Source organism: Taeniopygia guttata, chromosome 4A, assembly GCF_048771995.1.
Source record: "Taeniopygia guttata chromosome 4A, bTaeGut7.mat, whole genome shotgun sequence".
Classification (NCBI taxonomy): Eukaryota; Metazoa; Chordata; class Aves; order Passeriformes; family Estrildidae; genus Taeniopygia; species Taeniopygia guttata.
In genome coordinates this window covers 1,554,270-1,577,545 of record NC_133029.1, presented here as the reverse complement: position 1 = coordinate 1,577,545, position 23,276 = coordinate 1,554,270, and the positions used below count along the sequence as shown (strand labels likewise).

The following is a 23,276-nucleotide window of genomic DNA, read 5'->3' as shown; positions in this document are numbered from 1 at the left end:
ACACAGTTATAATAAAGAAATCATTCAAATTCTAAATTAAATCAAACATCAAATATCTCAATGTAACTGCTGTTCAACAGGTGATATTTTGTTAAAAAAGCACTGCAGAAATAATTATTGATCAGCATTTCTATGAGTTTGGTTCAGGAATCAGGGTGGGATGGGCTGAGGAGCAGAAGAGCCCTTGGCTCTGTGTAAGGGCTGCTCAGTGATAAGAAAAAAAAAAAAATCCTGAATTATTAACGGTTTCCAGTTCCAAAACACAGCCCCCACCAGCTGCTAAAATTTGATTTAGTGGCAAATCCAAATTAAAACAAATGGGGCTCGTAGTTAACCCACCAGTTCATGACTGAGAATCCTTTTGCAGTCCTCTTTGATACCTGTAGTGAATCTGGCTCTTTGCTAAGGCAAATCAAAGTAAATTGCCAATTTTTTTTTTTTTTTTTTTTTTTTTTTTTTTTTTACACGTCTCCACACATTTGCTCTCTTTTAAATGCTTGGGGCCAACTTGGAGAAGAAACAATGAGGAAGAAAATTACTTGTTCCAGATGAAACTCCTGTCCTGTGTACAATGAATGACATATAAAAGTCAGATCATGATTATGTATTTTATTTCTGCTGACAGAAATATTGGAAATAGGTTTTTAGTTTTCAAACTTCTGGCAATTTCTGTCTTTGTTTTTTATTTGTGTCTATAAATTGCTGTGGGTGGTATAAAAATGACAAATGGAGGAGGTAGCTGGTACTGTGTGAAGAACTGCAGCAAGAACTATAGAGAAAGAGTGAATTTTCTGTTGAATTTTATTTATCAGTTTTAATCAAGGCTCTCTGAAAATGCAGTTCTTTGTCCAGTTCCCACTTAGCCACCTAAAAACTGTGATTAAGATGCACTGCTGAGATCAGACCTTCCATGAATTTTACTTTGAGGACTTAAAAATCTCATCACTCTGTCCTGCAGCTTCCTTAATAATGTGTTTTATGTTGTCTATTCTGGCATCCCAAAGCCAGGCTGGCTTTTGGCAGTTGCAGTAATTAGCAGGTAGAGCAGCTCACTCAGCAAAAAAGTGGAAGGCTGCATAAACATTCATGAAGTATTGAAAGATTTTTGTCTTTTTTAATAAACTGCCAACCTTACTTTTAATGAAGATCGAAGAATATTGTAATTTTTCTACACATTAAATATTCTAAGATATTAACTAGCTCTGGGTCTGCAGTCGCTGCCATTAAATGTTTCAGACCAACTTGATGTGTATTAATTTGGACAAAGTGTATTCACAGAGCTTTGATTTTGAAGGTAAATTTAATACAGAGCCGACAACAAATCAATGCATAAGCATCAGTAGGATAAGCACAAAGAAAAACAATTAAGTTGTGCAGTTTAGAGAAAATTCTGGCTTTGAGTGTGAGTGGGAATTGAGAAAAGCTAATTTGCTTATTTGTTTTGCAGGAGCTCAGTTGTTTAAGGCTTTTAGATGGGCTGTAATTAAAACTGGTATTTCAGAGTCTTGTGCTGGTTCCTGCACTTGCTCTGCTCCCTTTGCTCTTCCCTGGAGAGAGCTCTGGGTGTGTTGTGTAGCGTGTGTAGAATGGTTTCTCTTAGGTAGATGTAACATTGAAAGATGTCAAGTAGTTATTCTAATGATCAGCTTGTAGAAATTTGAACCAGGTTCTGTTTTAGGTCTGGATTGAGTCTAATAAATCTGAATGTAACAGAGAACCAGGACAGAACAGCTTATTCATTAATAGGCTGCTTTTAGACTTGAGCAGTTGAGACCCTGAATGTGCATTTAACCTCCCACACTTTGTGTGAGTCAGAAGTTTTTTACCATAATGTAATTTTTTTTTTGCATAAAGTAATGATCTTCCCTTTCCCAGATGGGGAAATTGATATGAGTTTGGAGTCTGAGAGATGTGGATGAAATATCCACCTACCTGCTGAGCCTAACCTATATTTTAGTTTTGGGTTATAACACAGATATGGGAACAGAATGAGACATTCATCAGTAGTTTTGTAACCTTTCAGTTCTTTGACCTCTATTTCTCATGCTGCTGAATGCTGCTGTCACCTGTTATTAACAGACTGAAATGCAAAGGAATGTAAAGACTCAAATGTATAAAAAGAAGTAATTTTTCCACCCAGATTTCCATAATGCACCATAAAGTCCGGCAATTTAAAGGCCGAGAGTCAGCTTGGATATGGAAAAAGCAAAATAAAAAATTGAGCAGAAGTAAAATTCAGCTGTTAAGAAATGTTACACCATTGACTTGCACTGCATGATTATCCCCTCTTCATCCTCTCCTTATGTCACCATCCATGCTATTGATTGTATAGATAATTCCTCCAAAGATTTAGTGAATCGTGAAGCCAGGAGGCAGCACATAAAATATTTTCTGTGTACTGCAGTACTGAACTTTGTGCTGCTCAGTGCCATCAGCTGCATTGATTAAATTGACCTGTTTCCACTTGAGAAAAGCCTTCAGATGCCTCAGCAGCGAGGCAGCCGTGGCCCAGCAGCAGCTGCCTGTCTGCAGGCCGAGGATGGCATCAATAATGCACAGGGAACCATCTCCAGGCTGAAGGAACAGTGGGGTTGGCATCACTTTTCCTGCTGGACGTCACCCCCGGCTGGCAGTGCCAGCACTTGGCAGCGCTACGGGCGTGGGACAGCTCTGGGATTTCTGGTTCTTGTTCTTTCTAAAGCCTGCTTTAGAAAACACTGATGGAGTTTTCTTTCCTGCTGCTCGCAGAGGGTGACGAGACAGGAGTGATGGACAGCCTGCTGGAGGCCCTGCAGTCGGGAGCGGCTTTCAGGGACCGCAGGAAACGAACGCCGCGCGCGCCAGGTAAGGGAATTCCTGCCAGCTTCGGCCCTGAGCAGGCTGGGCTTGTCTGGCACACACACAAACACTGCTTCGTGTCCAGTTTTCACTGGGCACCGCTGCCTGCTGCTGGGCACTGAGCTCCTGTGAAAGCCCAGCGCGGTCACACATTTCTAACCTGCAGCTCCAGGTTGCTGTGTGCTCTAAGGGCTCCTGTTGTCTTTGAAATGGCATTTAAACATCCCTGCACTAAGTGTGCTTAATCCTTACAGCTGTAAGTACAATTAATTCATTGCAGGTGGTGCCATGAGGAGTGTTAGCTGCTTAACAGGTAAGACTTTGGGTGTTGAGCTGATCATCATTTCCAAGCACTGCTCGTGGGTGTGTCCTGCTCTGGTAGGAACTTCCAGTGTTTGTAGTCCTAAAAGTAAAAATACATTAAGATAGCTTCATTTTCCCGAGGAGGACAATAGTATTGGACTGAACTTTGTCCACTTTACTGAGCAATTGCTTCCTCTGCAAAGCTGATTTTGAGAAAATTTGAGGAGTTAATCAGTGGCAGTGTTTCCTTCATTCACATCTCTGTTTATGGTATTCCAGTGGCACACACTTTGTGAAATGCATTTGCTCTGCTTTCCCTTTTCATCAAAGCTCATGGTAACTGTGTTTTGCAATTTTTCATTTGAAACATGTCTTAGAGTAAAAAATGCAGTCTTAAAAATCTACAGTTGAAGTTATTTGGCATAAAATCAAAAGCTTGGTTTGGATATGTTTGGCAGAAGAGAGTCATAAATAAGCCATGCTAATCCACCTGATCCTCAGTGAGCTGGGGTTAGGTTCATGTTGGCTGAGGAATTCTTTTAGAGGAACAGAAGAGTAAAGGCAAATTCTTTTACCCTCCTTAGTGGCAAAGGTAGTGCATAATTATTTTTAATTTGCCATATGTATGATCTTATGGGAAAAAAAAAATAGACTTGATTTGTTCATACTATGAAGTCAATTCTGCTACAGTTCCAGGATCATTCTTAATTCAGGGCTTGTTTCTGCTCTCAGATCAGACGTGAAAGAGCTCCTCGATCAAAATTTGGTTTTTTCCCTATCTTGAGAAGTATCATTATGAGAGATGGTTTCTCTCTATTGTGACTTGAGGAGACATTTGTCACCAAGTGGTAACAAAGCAAAGCTTCCCAGGGACCAGAGGAGATTGGACAAAATCTGCTGCAGCTGAGAAAGCCGAGAAGAGAATTGAACCTGGGTCAAAACCAGGGATTCCTCAGCAAAAATAGGGGACACAGCTAATTAAAATTCCCTTTGACTGATCTTCTGCTTTATGTAGTTACTTTGACGTCTGTGTTTGGAATTTCATTGAGTCAGGTGATATTCCAGTGGGGCCTGGCTTTTAAATTTAAGGAGCTGAGTGAGAAAAGGACTGGGTCTTCAATTCCAAACTCTGGCCAACTGTAAGGGTTCTGTAAGAGAAGGAAGCCATAAAGTAAAATTTCCAGGGGTAAGAATTGAGAATAGGATGCAGTAAATGTTAATCCTGATCAAATATCTCATTGCAACTTGCATGTAAATTTTCTCATGAGGTTTAGAAACATAGGTGACATCTAGTGAGAAACTTGTCTGCACACCAGAAGGTGCCTAAAAATGTGGCTGTGACATTTCTGAGCAGTGAACTACAGCATGAAAATCCTGGGACCACATTTACAACCTTCCACATCTCTCCTTCAAAAAAGGAGCACTGACAGTTCCCTCTCTGGTGCCACTCTGTCCTGCCAGTGAGATTGGAGCAATTAATTCCATGCCTCTTGTGGTTCAGTGGAAGGAGGAAAAAAGGGAAATAAAAGTCCTGGGAAGGAGAGATTGGGGGTTTTCTGGGCTTGCTGGGACCTGTGGTTGTGACTGGCAGATGGAATAATTCTGTCTGTGGCAGGGAACAGTGCAGGGGTTTTAATGGCAAAAATAAATACAGGTGTTGCTATTTCCAAAGTTAGACTTGTCCAGCAGAGTTTTGGTTTTGAACTTGTCTTGGTTACACATTATGTCTGAGAGGAAAATCCATTAATAGTTCTCTTCCTGTATGGACACAGATCTCATTTTTTCTGTGTCAGTTGTGGTTGTAGTTTAGCAAGGAGAAAAAACAACTTCTGCTTGCTTATTTTTTGTAGTTTTGTTAATTCCTTGGTAACAGGCAGCCCCTACAGAAAGGCAAAAAAACCCATTCAAACCCCTAAAAAACCCACAAAGAAATAGTCCCCCAGAACCACTGAGCACTACAATAGGTTCACTTCTGTACACTTTTCATGTGTGTGCTCTGTCTTTTTCCAAACTTGCTTATTCTGTTTGCATCTTCTCGTGGTGAGAATTAAAACTGAGGAGTTTCACACCCTCACAGAGGCTGCAATCAGAAGGTCATGGAAATTGAGCTTTTGTTGTGTTTTCTTCCAGTGGTTTCACAAAGGAAATTTAACTCAGAAGGAGCAATCTATAGTGTCACTTCTAGTGGCATTTCTGATCAGTTTAGCTCAAACCCCACAACTTTGCAAAAAAAAAAAAAAAACCAAAAAAACCCACAAAAAAACCCCCCAAAAAAAAAACACCAAGCCAAAAAAAAACCCCTGTGTGTGTTCCCTGTGGCTTTAGGTGAGTGGGCTGGAGTTGGGAGAGATTAATTAATTTGGATAACAGAGCTCCAATTACTACAAAGGGGTGTTATTCCACCTCTTCAATTTGCCTTTTTTACAGGGGTTGCTGCTGTGCCTTGTAGAATATTTGTGCTTACATGGTCATGCCTTTAAAATAATTTCTTTCCAACTAATTTCCAGTCCTGGGCAAGAGGTGCAGAAGGGAAGAGAGGGATTGCTCAACATTGCAGTGTTCCTGCTGGGAAAAAATCAGATGGTGAAATGTACAGCCAGGTTCAGAAAAATAAAACCCATTTCAAATGTGTTTCACTGCATTCTGTTTGTTTGCTAAGGCTGGAAATGAAAAGCTACACTTTAATGGGCTGCATTACAACCCCAGATTTTTCCAGTAAAAATGGTTTTGTTATCAGGTCATGGAAGTAATAATAATAAATTCCTGCCCCCCTCCTCTGGTTTTACATTTCACTCCACTCCTGTGTGTTCTTGCTGCTGTAGGTTTCTCAATGTGCAGGAACATTTTGTGGTTCCTCTCTCCTGAGCTCAGCACTCCACTTTATTGTTTCTAGCCACTGAATTTTAAGGTGAGAGATTTTCTTTTCAGTGGATTGCTTTGCTTAGAGAGCCTACAAAATAATAATTAGCAATCAGTTTCTAGAAATGTTGGTTCCTCTTCCAAAAATACACTTACATTTTGTAAGTTTGCTAATATTGCTGTAATAAAGAACAGTTTTAGGTGGCATTTATCACAGGGTGCTATTAAAATCTGCATCCAGCACTGCTGCTGCACAATAATCCCTGCCCTTTCTCCTGGCCCTGGGCTATGAAATTATTAAAAGAAGACCAATTCAGGAATAATTTTTTCTCTAAATTAGCTTAAGCAAATTTCTGCACAGAGTTAACTATTCTTACTAAGGTTCTTTCTATTAAGTTTTGAAGATTTTTGCCATGGAATTGTTTAACTTTTGCAAGAGGAAAAAGGAGTTGTGGTAATAGAGTGTTGCTATTTTTAAATGATTTTTTTTTAAATTTTCATATGGCATTCAGACAATTTAATTTAAAATATGGGTTTAAGGATGTGGATGTTTGTCATTGCATCAGAATTCTAATAAAAGGTTATTGTTTTAGGAATATTGTGTCTTCTGCTTGGAGATACAGCTCTGCTTAAAGACTCACTTTTGCTAGTCTACCTTGCTAAAATAATTTTACCTTTGCACTGATTATAATAAATAAAATCTGGAGGATTAGTTTGATTTCTGGGTGCACAATTCTCATTTACCTGAACCACATTCAAATAAAAACCTTCAGTCAAAGCAAATTTGCTTTCCCAAAAGCATTGTCAGTCATTCTGGATGTGGCAGTTGTCTGAATAAACTGGGTTTTGATGTGCTTGCAGCTGTGAATTGGTGAGAATATCATAAATGTTAAAATGCAAGGAGGTGGGAGGTGCACTGAATTTGTGCTCAATAAAATGCCTTTCAGAGGAACAGATCCTGTACATTAAATACCTGTTATGAAGTTGGAAATATCTATTATGGGCCATAAAAATTCAGTCTTGAGTTTAGAAATCGGTTTGTATTTTAAACTTATTCAACTTTTCAAACATTTTTGCTTTTAGGAGCTGAGTTTTTAAAGGCATGTTTGCTATGCAGTTGTGTAATGGAGGATTTTTGCTTACAGTCAGGTGTTGTGGACTAATGGGACTCACACATGGTCCAAGTGCTTCAAAATTCCCACATCTGCAACAGCAAGAGCTAAACAAGATCTCCAGTAATACATTTACTCATTTTGCTATCATGGCATTAGTGTAGATTTAAGTTTGTTTTTTATTTCTAAATATAAATTTGGGCACCATTCCAGTCGAATCTCAGCAAATTACCTGAGTCCTGAGAGCTCCATAAACAGTCCCAAAGCTGTTTAAAAATAGGTATTTGTGGTATAATCTATTTTTACTGTGTCTGCATTTGATCTTATAGCTTTTGTAATTAAAGAAGTAGTTACATAATACATTTTTCTGGTGGCCTGGCATGAAGGAAACAGCTTTAACATGGGGAGATTTTACTTGGTGTCTCTGCCCATGACAGGGGGTTGGAAATAGATGATTTTTAAGGTCCCTTGTGTCACACTATGACACGAAATAACTCACATATGGATGCCAGATGTAAAAGAGGGAAGAAAAGAACTAAAAAATAACTTTATTTTCTCACTCTGCAATATATAGAATAGCAAAAGTGACAGTGGATTGGAAGGTGAGACTGCCACCTCTCCAACCACACTGGTCAAATTAATAGTCTGTTAATTCTCTCTGCTCACAAAGAAGAATGCAAAACAATCGTTATTTATATGGACAGTGTGAGGAAATTCAGCAGAAATACATAAATATCAGAAGGCATAGAAAACTTTTCGAAGAACTTTCAAACTCTCAAAAGAACAAAACCACAGCCTTGCAGCCCAAACCTGAATTCTTTGAGTTTTCAGAGAAATTCTCCTTACGAGCAGGATGGAGGAGAAGGGGACAGAGAGGGACTGGAGAGGTTCAGGTTGGGTGTTCCAGGTTTTTGGGGGGACACCAAATTCCCTGGAGCAGGCAAGGGGTGAAGAGGCTCCAGCGACACCTCAGGACCACAGGCTGGTGGACAGAAAGACAGAAATTCAGGAATTCTGTCCATTTGCACAACTGCTTTCACCTCTGTGGGTGTGTTACCCATCTCTGCAGATGGATTTGTTGTCTTTAAAATCGATTTTCTGCTCTTGGCATGCAGGGATTGTTCACGTGTTGACCTAGAGCATGCCAAGTGTTTATAAATGTTTGGGGAGCTCCAGAGACACAGAGAAATGGGATTGTGAGCTCTAGGCTTTGTATCCATCGTGCTGCTTCCTCTGAACCTGAGCTGCTATTTGTTGTATTCTTATTTCCCAATACAAGAGTTTTTCCTGAACAAATGAAAATGTGCCATCAGGTGGCAAAGCCACGTGCATTTCCTGCCAAATGTCCTTCAGAAAGTTATTGTGCTGTGTAATTGTAACTAATTACCTCAGTTTGTTGTTCATCCAAAGCATTTAATTACTCACCCAAGCTAAGGAGAGTTCTGTACCCCTTGCTTTTGTTAGTGTGCTTCAGAGTGCATTCAGTGCACTGGGAAAAGTTTTCCCTGTGAAGTTTCAGAATATTTCCCAAGTTTCAGCAGTTTTAAAAATCAGCACTGGTGTTACTTTACTCATTGAATTGCCCTAAGATCCAAAAATAGGAAATTCTAATTTTTTGTGCTTATTGAAGTAAAAACCCACTGTCCAGGAGTGATGGTGGGAGTTCCATGGGAGCACTGGGGATTCTTCACGTGCAGCTTGTACCAGAGAACATCTGAGCTTCAGAGATGTGCAGAACTGTGCCAGGTGCTCCAGCCTTGATACTGAGTGTTGTTTTTCATTTTAAATTTCCATACATTTATTTATTTATATTTATCTCTTTACAGTTGTTTGTGTCTGTTTGGTCACAGGACTCTGCAGGAACCCAGAGCAGCCCTGGAGTCACACTCAGTGTTTGTTGTGGAGCTCCTTTCTCTTAGAGCTGATCTGGCACAGTTGCCTCTGAACCTCCTAAAAGCCCTTAGAAATCCAAAAACCATTTTGATGGTCTTGTGTTGTGAAATAGATTTATAGAAATAAAACAAAGCTTTTCTGAGAACCAGGGGATTCCTCCCAGTAAGCAGATTTTTGAGTGCTCCAGGTGGAGGCTGCCAAGGTCACGGAGCAGGATTTTGTACAAGTTGGAAGTCACTCACTATTCTGAATTTATTTATTTTTTAATTCACACTGAATCTGAAAACTGTTCTATTTTAATGAGCTATGTCCTGCTAGATGGGAAGGCCTCCATTTCCAGAGATTGATAGCTGAGTTCTGGCTGCATCTTTATGCAGTAGCTGAAGTTAGAGGAACTTCTTTCACATGCACAGAAAGGATATTCATGCATTCATTTACCAACTACATGAGTAGTAATGAACGATATGCAAGGCTAACTTAATTTGCATTTGGCCATTTGAATTTTCTTTGTCAGTGCTGACAGTGTTATCATGCAATTATTGTGAAACACTTCTATTTGAAAAATTTTCTCCCACAGTACTGTTTACTGAGGTAAAGCACATTGGCTTTAATATTTTAATATATATACATAATGAATGGAAAGGGAAGAGATGAAAATCACTGTTGCAGTGTATGACTTGGGAGGGGATTAATTGAAGTGACATTAGGTCCAAATGGTTATTGTGTAGATAGGGAGGATTTCTGTTCCATCCTGCTCAGGGCACACGGGGTAGAATTGAGTCCCCCCAGCCTCAGCACGGAGCCACTGGCCCAGAGTTCTTAATTGTGGCTTAATTGTGTCATCTGAGCTGTAAGAACGTCATTAGTTGTCCCCTGCAAAGGCAGTATTTACCCTGTGGGTTATGATGTAACAGAGCAAACCGTGAGACTTCTCATTTCCTTGTGGCATTAGCAGGAGAAAATAAGAAAAAACCCCAAAAAAACAATGCTCAGTTACAGAGTACTGATATCTGTTGTATTACTACAGATACCATCTTCAGCAGTTATGTCATTCTGTGAGAGGCCAGCATTGCAGTTGCCTTAAGTACTTTTATTTTCCTGATGTTTTTAGTTTCATAATCATAATAATTTGTTTTCCTGATGTTTTAGTTTCGTAATTTTTAATTTCATGATAAATACATTTATTTTCCTAAGAAAAATGTCTTTCTAAGAGGATAAGCTAAAGATCCAGCCCAGGTGTGCAGTGGCAGAGGGACAGGTTGGGGCCAGCAGTGTTTTTGGAGCAGCTCTGCAGAGGAGGACACCACGTGTGGGATGGACAGTGCAACCTGAATTCTGTGCTTAAACTTCTGCTGGTATTGTTGTGCTCATTACAGGTGTGCTACCCAAAAGCAGAGTTTGGTCTTTACAGCTTATTACAAGTGGAAAATGTTGCCAATGTTGTGTTATAGATTTTGTGATACCACCTCGTCTTCAATTTGATTGTTTTTATACTTTTAGGAATTTGGGAGAAGATCATTTCAGGGAGCAGGTTTGTGTATTGGCAGGTTGTTGGCCTGTTTTATCTGTAATTTTTTTATTTTTTTGCATTTTTCTCCAAAGCATCTCTGGCCATTTATTCACACTATGTTGGGCTTAGCAGACTGCAGGCCTGACTTTGCATGGCAGTGCACTTTGTCAGGAGCATTCACTGCTGAGCTGAGGCCAGCTGGGATTTCAGGAGCTGTGTGATGGTGCCTTGGCAAGGCTGAGCTAGAACAGAGACTGGGCAGAGTCACAGAATAAAGCAGGGATTTATTAAAGGATCTCCTCCATGGATCCACCTCGGGCAGCACCAGAGCCCAGCCAGGGCTGCACCCAAATGACCCAAAATGGCCCCAAAATGCACGAGCGCTCCCGGGGGCTCTCCCTGGGATCAGTTCTGCTCCATTGGCACCTTGGAGTTCATTGTCCCATTCCAGCTTTAGCCCAGGCGGTCCCACCCTGCTTGTTTTTCTCTCTCCAGCCCACGGTGTTTGTGCTCCTGGGCTGAGGTTTGGATCATTTGTCCTTGGTGCCCAGCTGGAGCAGGAATTGTTTTGTCTCTGCTCTGTGCACAGAGCTCAGCATCCCCTGATATGGAGCTCAGACCCACACACTAAATCAGCACAGAACCTGAAAAACAGAAAAGCTAAACCTGAGCCATCATTGAGACCTGGTCAATCATCTTTTCAAACCCAATTTCCTGTCAGTATTTCCATTGCATTTCTGAAACTGCAGCACAGGTGGTTCATCTAATTATTGCACATTATTGCCTCAACATAATGTAGCTGAGCTGGTACATTTGTAATGTATGTAGCTCCAAAATTGCTCTCACATCCTGAGCACTATCCATGCTGGTTAATTGTAGGACATTTGCACTGCTAGGTTGGTTCAGTTTCAATGCTGATATATTTTAAAGGGTCCTGCAATTAGCGTGAAGTTATTTTTAATGATGACTAAAACCAGATGTGAGATAATGATGATGTGCATTAATAATAATTCCTATAGTTCTGTATTTTAGAGTAACTAGTTTCAAATTCCAGAATTGGTTTTATTCTGTAAAAAACAGACCCCAACCTTAAAAGAGTTGGTTTTATTTTGCCATCCTCAAAACACAGTGCAGAAGTGAACCTTTGATATGGTTTGTTGATCTTCTCAGTAGAAGATCTCTGCATGTTACACAGCTGATTTCTCTTTTGGAGGAAAAAGTGATATAATAGGCTTTGATATAAGGTTTTGTAAGAACATTATCACTAATATATCTATTAGTGTGCGCATTAGCTCATCTCCTTTACCCTCTCATGAAAGTATATAATGTCATAATATTGTTATTTAAAAACTATATACACACTGTATAGTGCCTTCCAGATGGAGGCTAAAAATAACAAAGATACTAGAGTTCTTCCTTAATCCACATTATATTCACTTCTCATTTTCTCTGTGATTTCTGTATTTTTTCCTTCCATTTCTTGTTGCATTGGCTATTTCTTCTGTTGGTGAAGATTCTATTTAAATAATTATAAGGAGAGTATATAAAATTTTACAATGCTGTCTATGTGTCTGTAAATCCATGAATATATTACTGGAGTGGAATGTCAGCCTTCCTGCATTTTCCCCTACAAATTTAAATTACAGATTAAAATAGACATACCACACTGAAATGGGGAAAATGTTCAGTCATTGTGAGGATGATTTTTTTTCATTTTAAAGGGAACAGGTTTCTAAAATAACATAATAGGAAAAAAAGCCATTATTGCCAGCATTCCCTCAGGAGAGGGAGAAATAATTCAGCTTGGAGGGCCACAGCATTTCCAGTCCTGTGATCAGGTTACATTGTCAGCTCAGCTGGCTTTAGGCTCTGTAAGAATTATGTCCAAAGCAGAATGGGATGGAGGACCCAAAAGGTCCCTCTGACTTCACAGAGCAGAATTTGAGTCTGAGAACAGCAGCAAATTCCATCATTACTGGCAGCTGATTAAAATCCAGCAAGGTGTTCAATCAACAATTTGAAAATTATTTCCTTATGAAAGAAACAAAACAAGACAAACCACCCAAAAAAAGAAAAAAAAAAAAGCTACCAAAAAACACCAGAAGAAGAAAAACCGCCTGGATCTGATGATTCACTCCTGAAAAAAATATATTATCATCCCTGTCAGACATTGCAAAGATGACTGGCAATTTCTTTCCTTGTGAAATCTGTTCATTACAAGATGGTTTTGACAAAAGCTTATTTTATTTTTAAATCTACTTTACCAGAGTGTAAACCTTAAAGGGAGATTTACTGGAAGTCTCAATTTTTTTCTCCTAATGGATAACCACTCAGAAGGAAGGTGGAATGATGGTTATGGAGTCTTCTGCATATTTACTTCCTGTTGAAATAATAGAGACACTATTACTGAGGAACATTTCAAAGAAAGATCTCTCTTTGCTGAAGGCAATCATCATTTTGTTTTAAAGGAGCAGCTCATCATCTCAGTGAGCAGATATGAATCCATTTCTGAGTTGTCCTTAAACTTCTCAGGAAAACCCCTTGAAATGTTGTTAAAGAACCAGGAAGGTCTGCAGCACCGAGGGGGGAGGATTTGGGGAGTGGAGGAACCTTTGTAAAGCACATTTAGCGGTTTGCTGGAATTGCATTTGTGCCAAACCCTTGTGGCTGGGGCAGCAGTGGAAGATGGAGCATGCAGAGACCAAGCAAGGCTGTGCAACACAAAGCCTGTTCTGGAGGAATTGTGCAGGGAGGTGTGGGAAATGAATCTGTAGGGAATTTTAGGGACAGTTTGTAGGTTTGATGTGGCGTTTTTGTAGTTGTTCACTTACTAATTTTTGAGAGTATTTAATTTTTTCTATGTGAGGTTATTGATCTATTTAAATGGGCTGATTGGTTTTTTATGATAACTTTAGAGTGGTAGGTGTTGATGTGGTGTCTGTCAAAAGCTGATTTTTATCTTCATTTTTTATTGGGATAACACATCCTTCATACTGTGATTGCTTTCTGTACTATGAACAGACAGATGGTTGTTGGTTTTCTTTTGGGAGAGGGAATTATTACATCTCTATTATAAAATCTTCACTTATTACATCTGTATTATCTCACACTTCACATAAAACTAAAAACAGAATAAAGATTTTTAAAAACCCTCTCAGTTTCCCCATCTGTGGGTCAGAAAAAGGCTTTATCCAACAAGAGGTGCTGTCCAAGGTCTGCAAATTGCAGTTCCATGCAGACTGAGCTGGAGGGTGAAATTAAATTGTGGGAGAACAAAAGCTTTAGGAAAGGCCAGGCTGGCCCTGCCCCCTGAGTGCCCACATTTTGCAAAACCTCAGCATTAAATGAGAGCTCTCTGTTTTGCCATGTGAGAGCTGTGCCCACCTGCACAGAGCTGGGGGACATCCTCCAGGAAGGTTCAGTGCTCCAGCAAAGGATTTAATGGTCCAGTATTCCATTTATAAAATATGAACTTCCTAAAACACCTTTTTTTTTAACTTGCAAGTGAACAAAAGGCAGTTTAATCTCAATAGAAGCCTCTGAATACAGGAAAGACAAATAGGAGCTGCAGCTATTAACAGGTTGTATTTAATATGGAAACAACACTTGTAGGAATGTTTAGAACTCAATTATTTGATTGTAAAAGCAGTGGCACATAGGGACCGAGTGTGAACAGAAGTTCTGTTTAACAAAAAAAAAAAATCTTTTATCTGGAAATCAAATTAACAGCTGGTGTTAATGTGTACAGATTGCATCAGGAATTGAAATGCAGAGAGGGTGCTGGTTTCTCTTCCCAAAACCAGGCTGAGCACCACCCATTCCAGCAAGAACACGCTCACACTGCTGCAGACTGGAAGATAAACGTGCTTTTGTTCCTTCAACATGATCTTTTTTTTTTGTTTGTTTTCTAACAGTCTTTTTGAAATCATAATTTTAGATTAATTTTTTACCAGATTTTCCTTACAGATATGAATGTCTTTATAATGGACTTATCTTCAAGTGCAATTCCTATTCCCTAGCATTTTTTCCTTTATTTTAAACATGATATAAAATACAGAAGCAATGGAAAATATGTTTATGGGACTGTGTAGCCTTTTGATTTCCACTTTCAACTCCTTTTTTCTGTACATAGATAACTCACAGAAATCACAGAATATTCTGAGTTGGGAGGGACCTACAGGGATCATCAAATCCCGGTGTTAAGTGAATGTCCATGCAGGGATTGACCCCTTAACTTTGGTGGTTTTAGCACCTGGCTTGGACCAGCTGAGCTCATCTCTATTTAGATATATATATATATATTTAGGGTTTTTTTTTTTAATGTTTATTAGAAAGGGCTTTGCCTCGAACAATTGGCATGAAAAGGTTGTACTTGCTATTTTTTTAAGAAGAAATCTCTCCCAATCGCTCACTGTTACTATCAGTACTTCAGGTTAAGTGTAAATACTCTGGGCTCTGGCTTTAGCCTTTTGAAAATTACTCGCTATGAATTTACTGTAATGATGGGCTAATTAGTTAAAGTTCAGTGAGTTTAGCTAAACACACAGTGTTTGATTTAGAGAGATAAATCTGTGCTCTGTCAACCTTTCCAGACATAACCCTGCTGCCAACAGTATGTGACAGGTAGCGAGCCCGGGGATGTGCTGCAGAGCAGCTCAGCTCAGCCCTTCACCCTTCACTAGTTATTCACCTCGTGGAGCAGAATCCACAACTGCCAGCTGGGAACTGGGGAGCACCCAAGGAAACCTTCCAAGCCTTCCTTGCCTGCTCCCATGCAGCAGGAAATGCTTTGGAGATGGTGGCTGGAGCTCGCCTTGCTGTGTTTTGGGGTTTTGGTTGCTGTACACCCTCTCTTTGCCCTGTATATTCTGAAATATCTTTATTTAGAAATGCTCTGCTATAAATAAGACTCTGCAAGCGTTTTTAACATTTTGCATTTTTAGGATTATACAGTTCCAAAAGATAATTTCAGAAATATGTTCACAACTGAGGTGCTCACACTTCACCAGACAAATCAAAACCCCCAAACCTTATTTAGCTCATCTGGATGGTTTTTATTGGAAGGAAAGTGATGGGCTGTTCCTGTTGTTCCAGGCACACAGAAAGGTGCATTTAAATCCATGATTTGCTGTCCCTGTTGGTGGGGAGATAAAAGTCAGCGGGACAGGGTGCTGTGCTGTGGGTGAGCAGGGACATGGATAAAAGCAGCTTTTTTGAGACAGCATCAAAGCCCCAACAGCAAAACCCTTTTTGCTGGAGCAGCCCGCCCCAGGAAGAGCTTGCTCTTGGCCACAGATGAGAGCAGCAGTTTAAGAAAGAAACAAACAACAAAAGGACCCACAAATGTCATCCTGTACACAGGATTTTCTGACAGCTCGCTGTAGAAATCCTGTCGTTTTAGCAAATGAATAAATTGGAAGGGGCACCTGGGAAGAGCCCTTATGGTTTAAGGAGAAAATGACACTGTCTGGATTCTGGTTTGCAATGAAAATTAATGAAAATATAATGAAAATTAACGTTCAAAAGTGAATAACTGAGCTAACTTGTACAAACAGAAAGTTTATCCCTTCAATATTTGATGGAGCTGTGAGCAGTGAAGGCTGTGATGTGTTGAAGAGATGTCAGCAGAAGCTCTGGGCTGGGAAGGTGTTCCCAGTTTGTGTCCCAGTGCTGCCACTGGGGCCCTGTGGGTACCACTAGATGGAACCATCAACCCTCCCTTCCTGCCAGGATAAAGCTCACTCACAGCTCAGAGTCTTTCAAAAGGATCCAAGTCAAGAGATTTCGGGGGTTTTTGTGTTTTTTTGGTGTTTTTGGTTTTTTTTTTTTCTGTGTCTGTGAGCGAAGGAATAAATTGCTGCCTGCTTGGCTGAAATTGTTTTTACAAAAATAGGCAATACAATCTTTCCTGTATGACCACTGGGATTATGTGCACTGGCAGTAAGGCAACCTTTGCAGTGTTCTCACCTCAAAGTTTTTGGGTTTGTGTCCCAGTTCCTGGCTGGAATCCCCTTTCACAGTGTATAATCACTTATCCAAAAATTAGGCCAGGCTTTAATATAAATTTCATTTTTTTGCAGGTTTTTGAATGAGTAATGTCAGTGATGGAGAACCTTAGAAATACAGTTTCTAGGATCACATTTAATACTTTTATACTTTATTTCCCTTCTTAGCAAAAGAATAAATGGTTTTTCATTAGGGAAAACATGAATTCCAGACTATGACTGTGAGTAAGGGGTAAGATTTCTTGGTTTATTCTAATTCTCTGTGTTTGCTTGTGTTGTGCTATATTGTACACAACCTTTCCTGCAGAAATTAATCCTTCAGTGCTGTCACAAGGCCGTGCTCACTCCAGCTGCAGAGCCCTGACACACTGCTGGACCTGGGCACCTCTTGTGAAATGATGCAACAGCACTACAAATAATTGCACCTTGAAATTGGGAACATCAAGGAATGGCAACAGTTTCTCATTTTGCTTTTTCTTTCTTTCATTGCCAGCAATGATTGTAGTAAAAGATGAGCAGAAAATAACTTTTATGGTGCGAATAGTTCCCTATGTCTTTTTTTCTCTCTTTTTTTCTGTCTTTGGTGCAGCAAAGGGGGAGCTTTTCCTGTGGGCACCCACAGAATGCAGCTGCAGACAGCAGGGGGAAGAGTTTGGTCAAATTGCCACTCCACCAAACATCTTTAAAGCAAAACAAAAAAAATTTACGTTGCCAATGACAAATCCGAGCTGAAAGTTGGCCTTGCCTGTTGTCATTCATTGCCATTCATATTTAGGAAGCAGACTGCTGTGATAATTGATTTGATGGTCCAGCTTGAGTGGAAGCACTTCTGGGCATAGCAGGCCTCAGAGATGCCAAAAAAGAAGAAAAGGTGGGAATGAAATAATGCACTACTTTCTCCTCAGAGGCATGTGGCCCAGTTTTTGAGAACAGAAAAACATGCTTTAGAAGAAGAAAGAAAAAAAACTTAGTAACTCAGTAATAAGTACAAAAATGACCATATAGCCTCAGTCAGATAAAAATAGGCATTCAAAGAGAGACAATGAGTGTACATATTTTACTGGCAGGTGAATAATAGGAGAATGCTGTGGAAATAATCTGATTTTTAACGGACTCTGTCCAAGGGAGTACCTTTCTTGCTTCTTTTTTTTGTGTAACAACAAAAGAGGCTCCCTTTCCTCAAAACACAGACACAAAATAAAAACCAGCCCAAAAAAAAACAATGTTTAATTTTTTCTAAGCTTTCCAAAGAGGAATTGATAGTTTGGAAGAAGGGAAGGAATGCAATTATTGAATTGGAAAGGCAGTCGGTGTGCTTGGATTATGTGAACTCCCGTTGGGTTTATTTACCTCGAGCATAGGTAATAATGAGGCTTTTCCCTGTTTTTTGGCCATGGGGCAGTGTTCACCCTCAGCCTCCTGCTGCTGTGAATAACTCCAGGCACTGAGTGCTAGCTGGGGGAAAAAGTAGATTAAAAAACTTTTCTATTCAGTGCTTGACCTCTTAATCAGGACTGCCAGCACCCTTTCATCGATTTAAAGACCCAAACAAAGCCAGATCAGCTGTGAGCCACTGGAACACAGAGCTGTAATCAGAACTGGTTTGTCTTTTGAGTGATGCTTGTTTACTTGCAAAACCAGTGTGGTCCCTCAACTTGCTGAACTCTTTGTATTCATAGTCCTGGATCTTTTATCCAGGGCAAGGAGAAGGAACTGAAATGTGCCAGTAAAGATTGGAAAAGCAGAGCTGATGGAGGAGCAGGAGGTTGGGGTGTGCTGCTCCAGGTCATACATGAGCAGTACTCTGATTTTCAGGGGGTGAAGGAACTATCCTGCTGTCATGAGGTGACAGCTGGTGTAAGCACAGAATATATTCTACACTTAGAAAAGAGTCTGTAAAAACATTCTTGTTTATTAGGAGAAAATATCAGATTTTCTTACATGTTAGGACTTTTAAAATTCCTTTTTTATATACTGGAAGCAGTAGCTCAGAGTTTCATAAGCCATTAAACATCTGAAAGTGATATAACCCATGTGCCATTCTTCCTTTGAATTCTTCTTGCTTTCTATCTGGTTTATCTATAAAATTCCTTTTTAAGTCTCAGAACACTCCATTAAATTGCTGGATAGGAAACATCACACGTGGCAGATGTTGGAAGGAAATGCTGGATGTGCATCTCACCAGAAGAAAACTTCTCAGAGTTGGTTTGCAGTGATGCTGAGGTTCAGGTGGGCTTGGCTTGGTCACAGGTGGGGCAGCAAGGGAGCAGGTGGGACTTGAAGAGTTCTGCTTTGGTTGGAATTCATGGGGAGCACCGAGAAGGAATCAGCTGCTGAGGGGAATTCCTGCCTTCACCTGACTCTGCATCACTCCTACATCCCTGTGAGTCAGTCTGCATCTGCACACAGATCAATTTTCTGCTGTCTGGAATGTGTCAATTTGTCAGAGCTCAAAATGTCCCTCAGACATTTTTGGATGTTCTGGGCCCAGGTCAGAAGCATTTGAGACCCTGGCAGGCAGCTGGAAACAGCTGTGATTTTGGGTTTGAACCATGGAATGATTTACCAACCTTGCAGGAAGAACAAGAAGTCACAAAAGTTTTGATGTTACAGTAGAAGTAGTCACAAAGCAGAGGGAAGAATTTTTGAGTGCTGTACAGGGGGTTTTGGTTTTGTACAAGGGGGTCAGAGGTTTAAGATGGAGGGATTTGGGCCTGTCCTGTCCTCCCTCTTTCTCCTTCCTTACCTCCATGTTCTTGGTGATGTTGGCACTCACAGATTGGTTTAGAGTAGAAAGGCACCATTTAATATAGGTAATAGGCATTGGGGAAAAACTGTACCCATGTAACACGTAATGTACCATATAAAAGATAGAAAAGCACCATTTAATATAGGTAATAGGCATTGGGGAAAAACTGTACCCATGTAACACGTAATGTACCATATAAAAGACAGCAGCAGCCCTGGGCAGAGGGGGAGAGAAGAAGCAGTCGGGAGTCAGAGAGGATGTCAGGGTGTGTGTGTGCCTCTGCCTGAGCTGTGAGCAAACCACAGCAGCCCCAGAAGAAAATCTTTTAGATAACTTGCAATAAACTGCCTTGAGACCGGAGAACAGAGACTGCTGAGACTTTCTTTGGAAGCTCGGGGTGGAGGAGAGACTTTTCCACCCCACGGAGCCACCCCGGCCCAGGGTGAGCTCCAGCATCAATTCTCCCTTGTGGTTGCTGGGAAGTGTGTGCTTCCTTTCAGGGTGCTTTGGAGACAAATTTGTGACAAATGCCTGTGGTTCCTCTGCACACAGATCCTGGTCAGTTCATCCGAGTTGGGGAAGTGCTTCCAGCTGAGCACACTGCAGTAAATATTATTAGGCCTTGATTAAAAGATAATTGGAGTAATTTAGATTTTGACTGCAAATTCTGCGTGAGCCATTGTGTTGTAGTGGCAATGATTAGTAATTATTTTGATTCTATTTTCAAACTGGGCAGCACCTCCGTGATTCACCAAGTGCCTCTCAGGCAGAACCTGCACAAAGCTGAGGCCAGAGCGATTCTAGGGAATGGTGCTGGGGCTGGAGAGCCCTGCCTGCACACGGAATATTGCAGGAGCTCACTGACCCCATGTGCACACAGGTACAGCTGCTGGCCCTGGCAGGGGGAGCCTGGCCCCAAGGAACTGGGGAGCCTTCTCAAACGCAGTGGATTTTACTCACATGGTGAGGGTGGCACAGGTAAAACCCTTTGAAATTCCCTTCCTGTGCCATCTCCCTCCCCATGGTGGTGGTGATGTGTTCTCAGACCATGGGAAGTGTGGTCTGGAAGGGACCTCGAGGTCACCTCGTCCAACCTCCTGACAAAGGGCCACAACCAGGGGCTGCTTCCCTGCCAGGCGCTCCCGGCTATTCCCAGTGAAGAGTTTCCAGCCCTTGGCTGGGGCCTGTGGTGTTTCATTGCTGTCTGACAGAACCCCGGCCTGGGTCAGGGGCTCCGTGTGGTGGAAAAGTCTCTCCTCCAAGCCGTGCTTCCAAAGAAAGGCTCAGCAGTTTCTGTTCTCCGGTCTCAAGGCAGTTTATTGCAAGTTATCTAAAAGATTTCCTTCTGGGGCTGCTGTGGTTTGCTCACAGCTCAGGCAGAGGCACACACACACCCTGACATCCTCTCTGACTCCCGACTGCTTCTTCTCTCCCCCTCTGCCCAGGGCTGCTGCTGTCTTTTATATGGTACATTACGTGTTACATGGGTACAGTTTTTCCCCAATGCCTATTACCTATATTAAATGGTGCTTTTCTACTCTAAACCAACCTGTGAGTGCCAACATCACCAAGAACATGGAGGTGAGGAAGGAGAAAGAGGGAGGACAGGGCAGGCCCAAATCCCTCCATCTTAAACCTCTGACCCCCATGTACAAAACCAAAACCCCCCTGTACAGCACTCAAAAATTCTTCCCTCTACTTTGTGACTACTTCTACTATAATATCTAAACTTTTGTGACTTCTTGTTCTTCCTGCAAGGTTGGTAAATCATTCCATGGCTCAAACCCAAAATCACAGCTGTTTCCAGCTGCCTGCCAGGGTCTCAAATGCTTCTGACCTGGGCCTGGAACCTCCAAAAATGTCTGAGGGACATTTTGAGTTCCACACTGTCCCAGTGGATTTGGAGCTGCCCTTGTGTCCCTCACCCTGGTGCCCCTGGTGCCCACGGAGGAGCTCAGGGGATGCTGGCTCAGGGTTGGGCTGAGCCCAGTCTGATTGCCAGGTGTCAAAACACATCAGGAGAAAGCTCTGCGTTCTGTGACTGGCTAAGTGTGCTTTCTGTGCTGTCACATCATTTTTAATAGTCACCTGCAACTGCTGCTTCATAAAAGCCACCCGTCCAAAGCTCTGCTCAAAGCAAAGCAGAGATCAGCACAAAAGCACCCGATTTAAAAAGGAAGAAAGCTATTGGAAGGTGACAGCTGGAATTCCAGTGCTTAATCTGTGTAATTAAAACTTTTCTGAGGAGCAGGAAAAGCAGGTTGGACTTGAGGTAGTTTTAGGAGTTAATTAGCAAGGTCTTTTTGAATATTAAGAATGCCTTTGAAGGATAAAGTTTTAAAAAACTAGTTCAGGGCTTTCAAAGAGCATAAATTAAGACAGAAACTTTCTTTTTACACATCGTCAAGATGCAGACAGAGTCATCCTCCCTAATGGTGCCATTTCCTTCCATCAGAAATATAATCATAGATCCTCCTCAATGTCTGATCTTCATGAGGATTTATTAGCTTGCTAACAGTGCAGTGGTAATTTAACTCGAAATAATATTTTACAAGAAGTTTTTGCACATTCACCATTGCAAATACTGAAATCAGTAGCTCTTAAGTCATAAAGTGAGCTTCTTCCTGGGCTGGGTACTGTGATATATCACCAATATTGAAAACAGCAGCCTGCATATTTCAAGGGACAGCAGAGAATTATAGAGTGCTTTGGGTTGTAAAGGAGCTAAAAAAGCTCCTAAAACATCCCAGCCCCCCTGCCCCAGCTCCCATCAGCCCAATTTGCTCAAAGCCTTTTTTTAACCTGGCCTTGGACAGGCCAGGAGGGGAGGGGGCAGCGACAGCCAGTGTCTCAGCACTATCACCATGAAGGAATTCCTCCCAAAATCCCATCCAGCCCTGCCCTCTGGAGCCATCCCTGGTCCTGTCACTCTGTGCTCTTGTCACAAGTGCCTCTCCAGCTCCAGTGCCAGCCCCTTTAGGCCCTGGAAAGGGCTCTGAGCTCTCCCCTGAGCCTTCTTTTCTAAAAGTTCTGCCTTTTTCCAGGGGAATGCAGCTGAAAATACAGCCTTGCTTGTTCTCACGCAGCTCTGGGGGGGTTTTGTAAGCATTTGCCAAGAAATAAAACTTAAGTACACTGAAAATCTGGGGCCATATCTCTTAAAACGTATGGAGAGTATGGGCTTGTTCAGTTCATATTTTATCTGGGTTTATGCTTTGTTTTGTGAATGCACTCACTTTCACGGGGAAAAAGAGCCCAGTGTTTCTTTTACATAGCTATGTGGGCAAAATTTAGAAGATGTACTTTACTTTCACTCACTTTTTATTAGTTTTGATGTACTCAGCTCTTACAGAATTTCTCACCTGTGAGCTTTTTTAACAGCTGTTACAGCAGCAGAGTGCATCTTGATATGAAACTAAATTAATCCACCTGGTTTATTATCTGTGGGTTTAGAAAGCAAATCAACCTCAGAATTATCTATCAACAATGAATATATCAAAGCAGGACACACTCAATGAACTGCAGTAAAGTTCTTGTGCTATCTTCAGACATGGTTTAAAGAGGAGTGCCCTGTTCTTTAGATGGGAACTCCAGAGGAACTGCAGAATTTCATAGAACTCAATCATTCACCAGGCGTTATTTAAGTATATTTTAGTAGAGCATCCAATCCACTGAGCACTTAAGCTTCCCAAATGTCCAGATTTAGAAAAAAAAATTCAACAGGCTTCAAAACTACTTCAAAAAAATCTAGCTCTGAAAAGGAAGATGAAGGCATAAATTAGTATTTGAAGTTTTACCTCTGCCCAGTGGTGAATTATTTAGAAATGTTTCACTGATTGCTTCATGAATCAGTACTCCTTAAAAATGTTCTAGAAATTTATAAACAGAACTGTCCAAAAGTAAAATGCTCTGCTTCTAGGATGAGGGAGCTATTAGGGTTCCTAGTTAGAGGAAGCAAATGACAAAAAAAAAAAAAAAAAAAAAAAAAAAAACAAGCCTGAAGTTAA

At 41.0% G+C, this 23,276-nt stretch overlaps 1 protein-coding gene across 6 annotated transcripts in view; it reads left to right on the top strand.

The window, feature by feature from the left end:
* Nucleotides 1-23,276, top strand: part of DIAPH2 (diaphanous related formin 2) — a 170,455-nt gene that overhangs the window by 115,079 nt on the left and 32,100 nt on the right. For all 6 annotated transcript variants that reach the window (XR_012055916.1, XR_012055915.1, XM_072929021.1 and 3 more), the window contains one exon: nt 2,749-2,844. Coding sequence is in view for 4 of the 6 variants with exons in the window: in XM_072929021.1 (XP_072785122.1) it covers nt 2,749-2,844 (96 nt within the window). In the remaining 2 variants the exon portion in view is untranslated. The remainder of the gene's footprint in view (nt 1-2,748; nt 2,845-23,276) is intronic.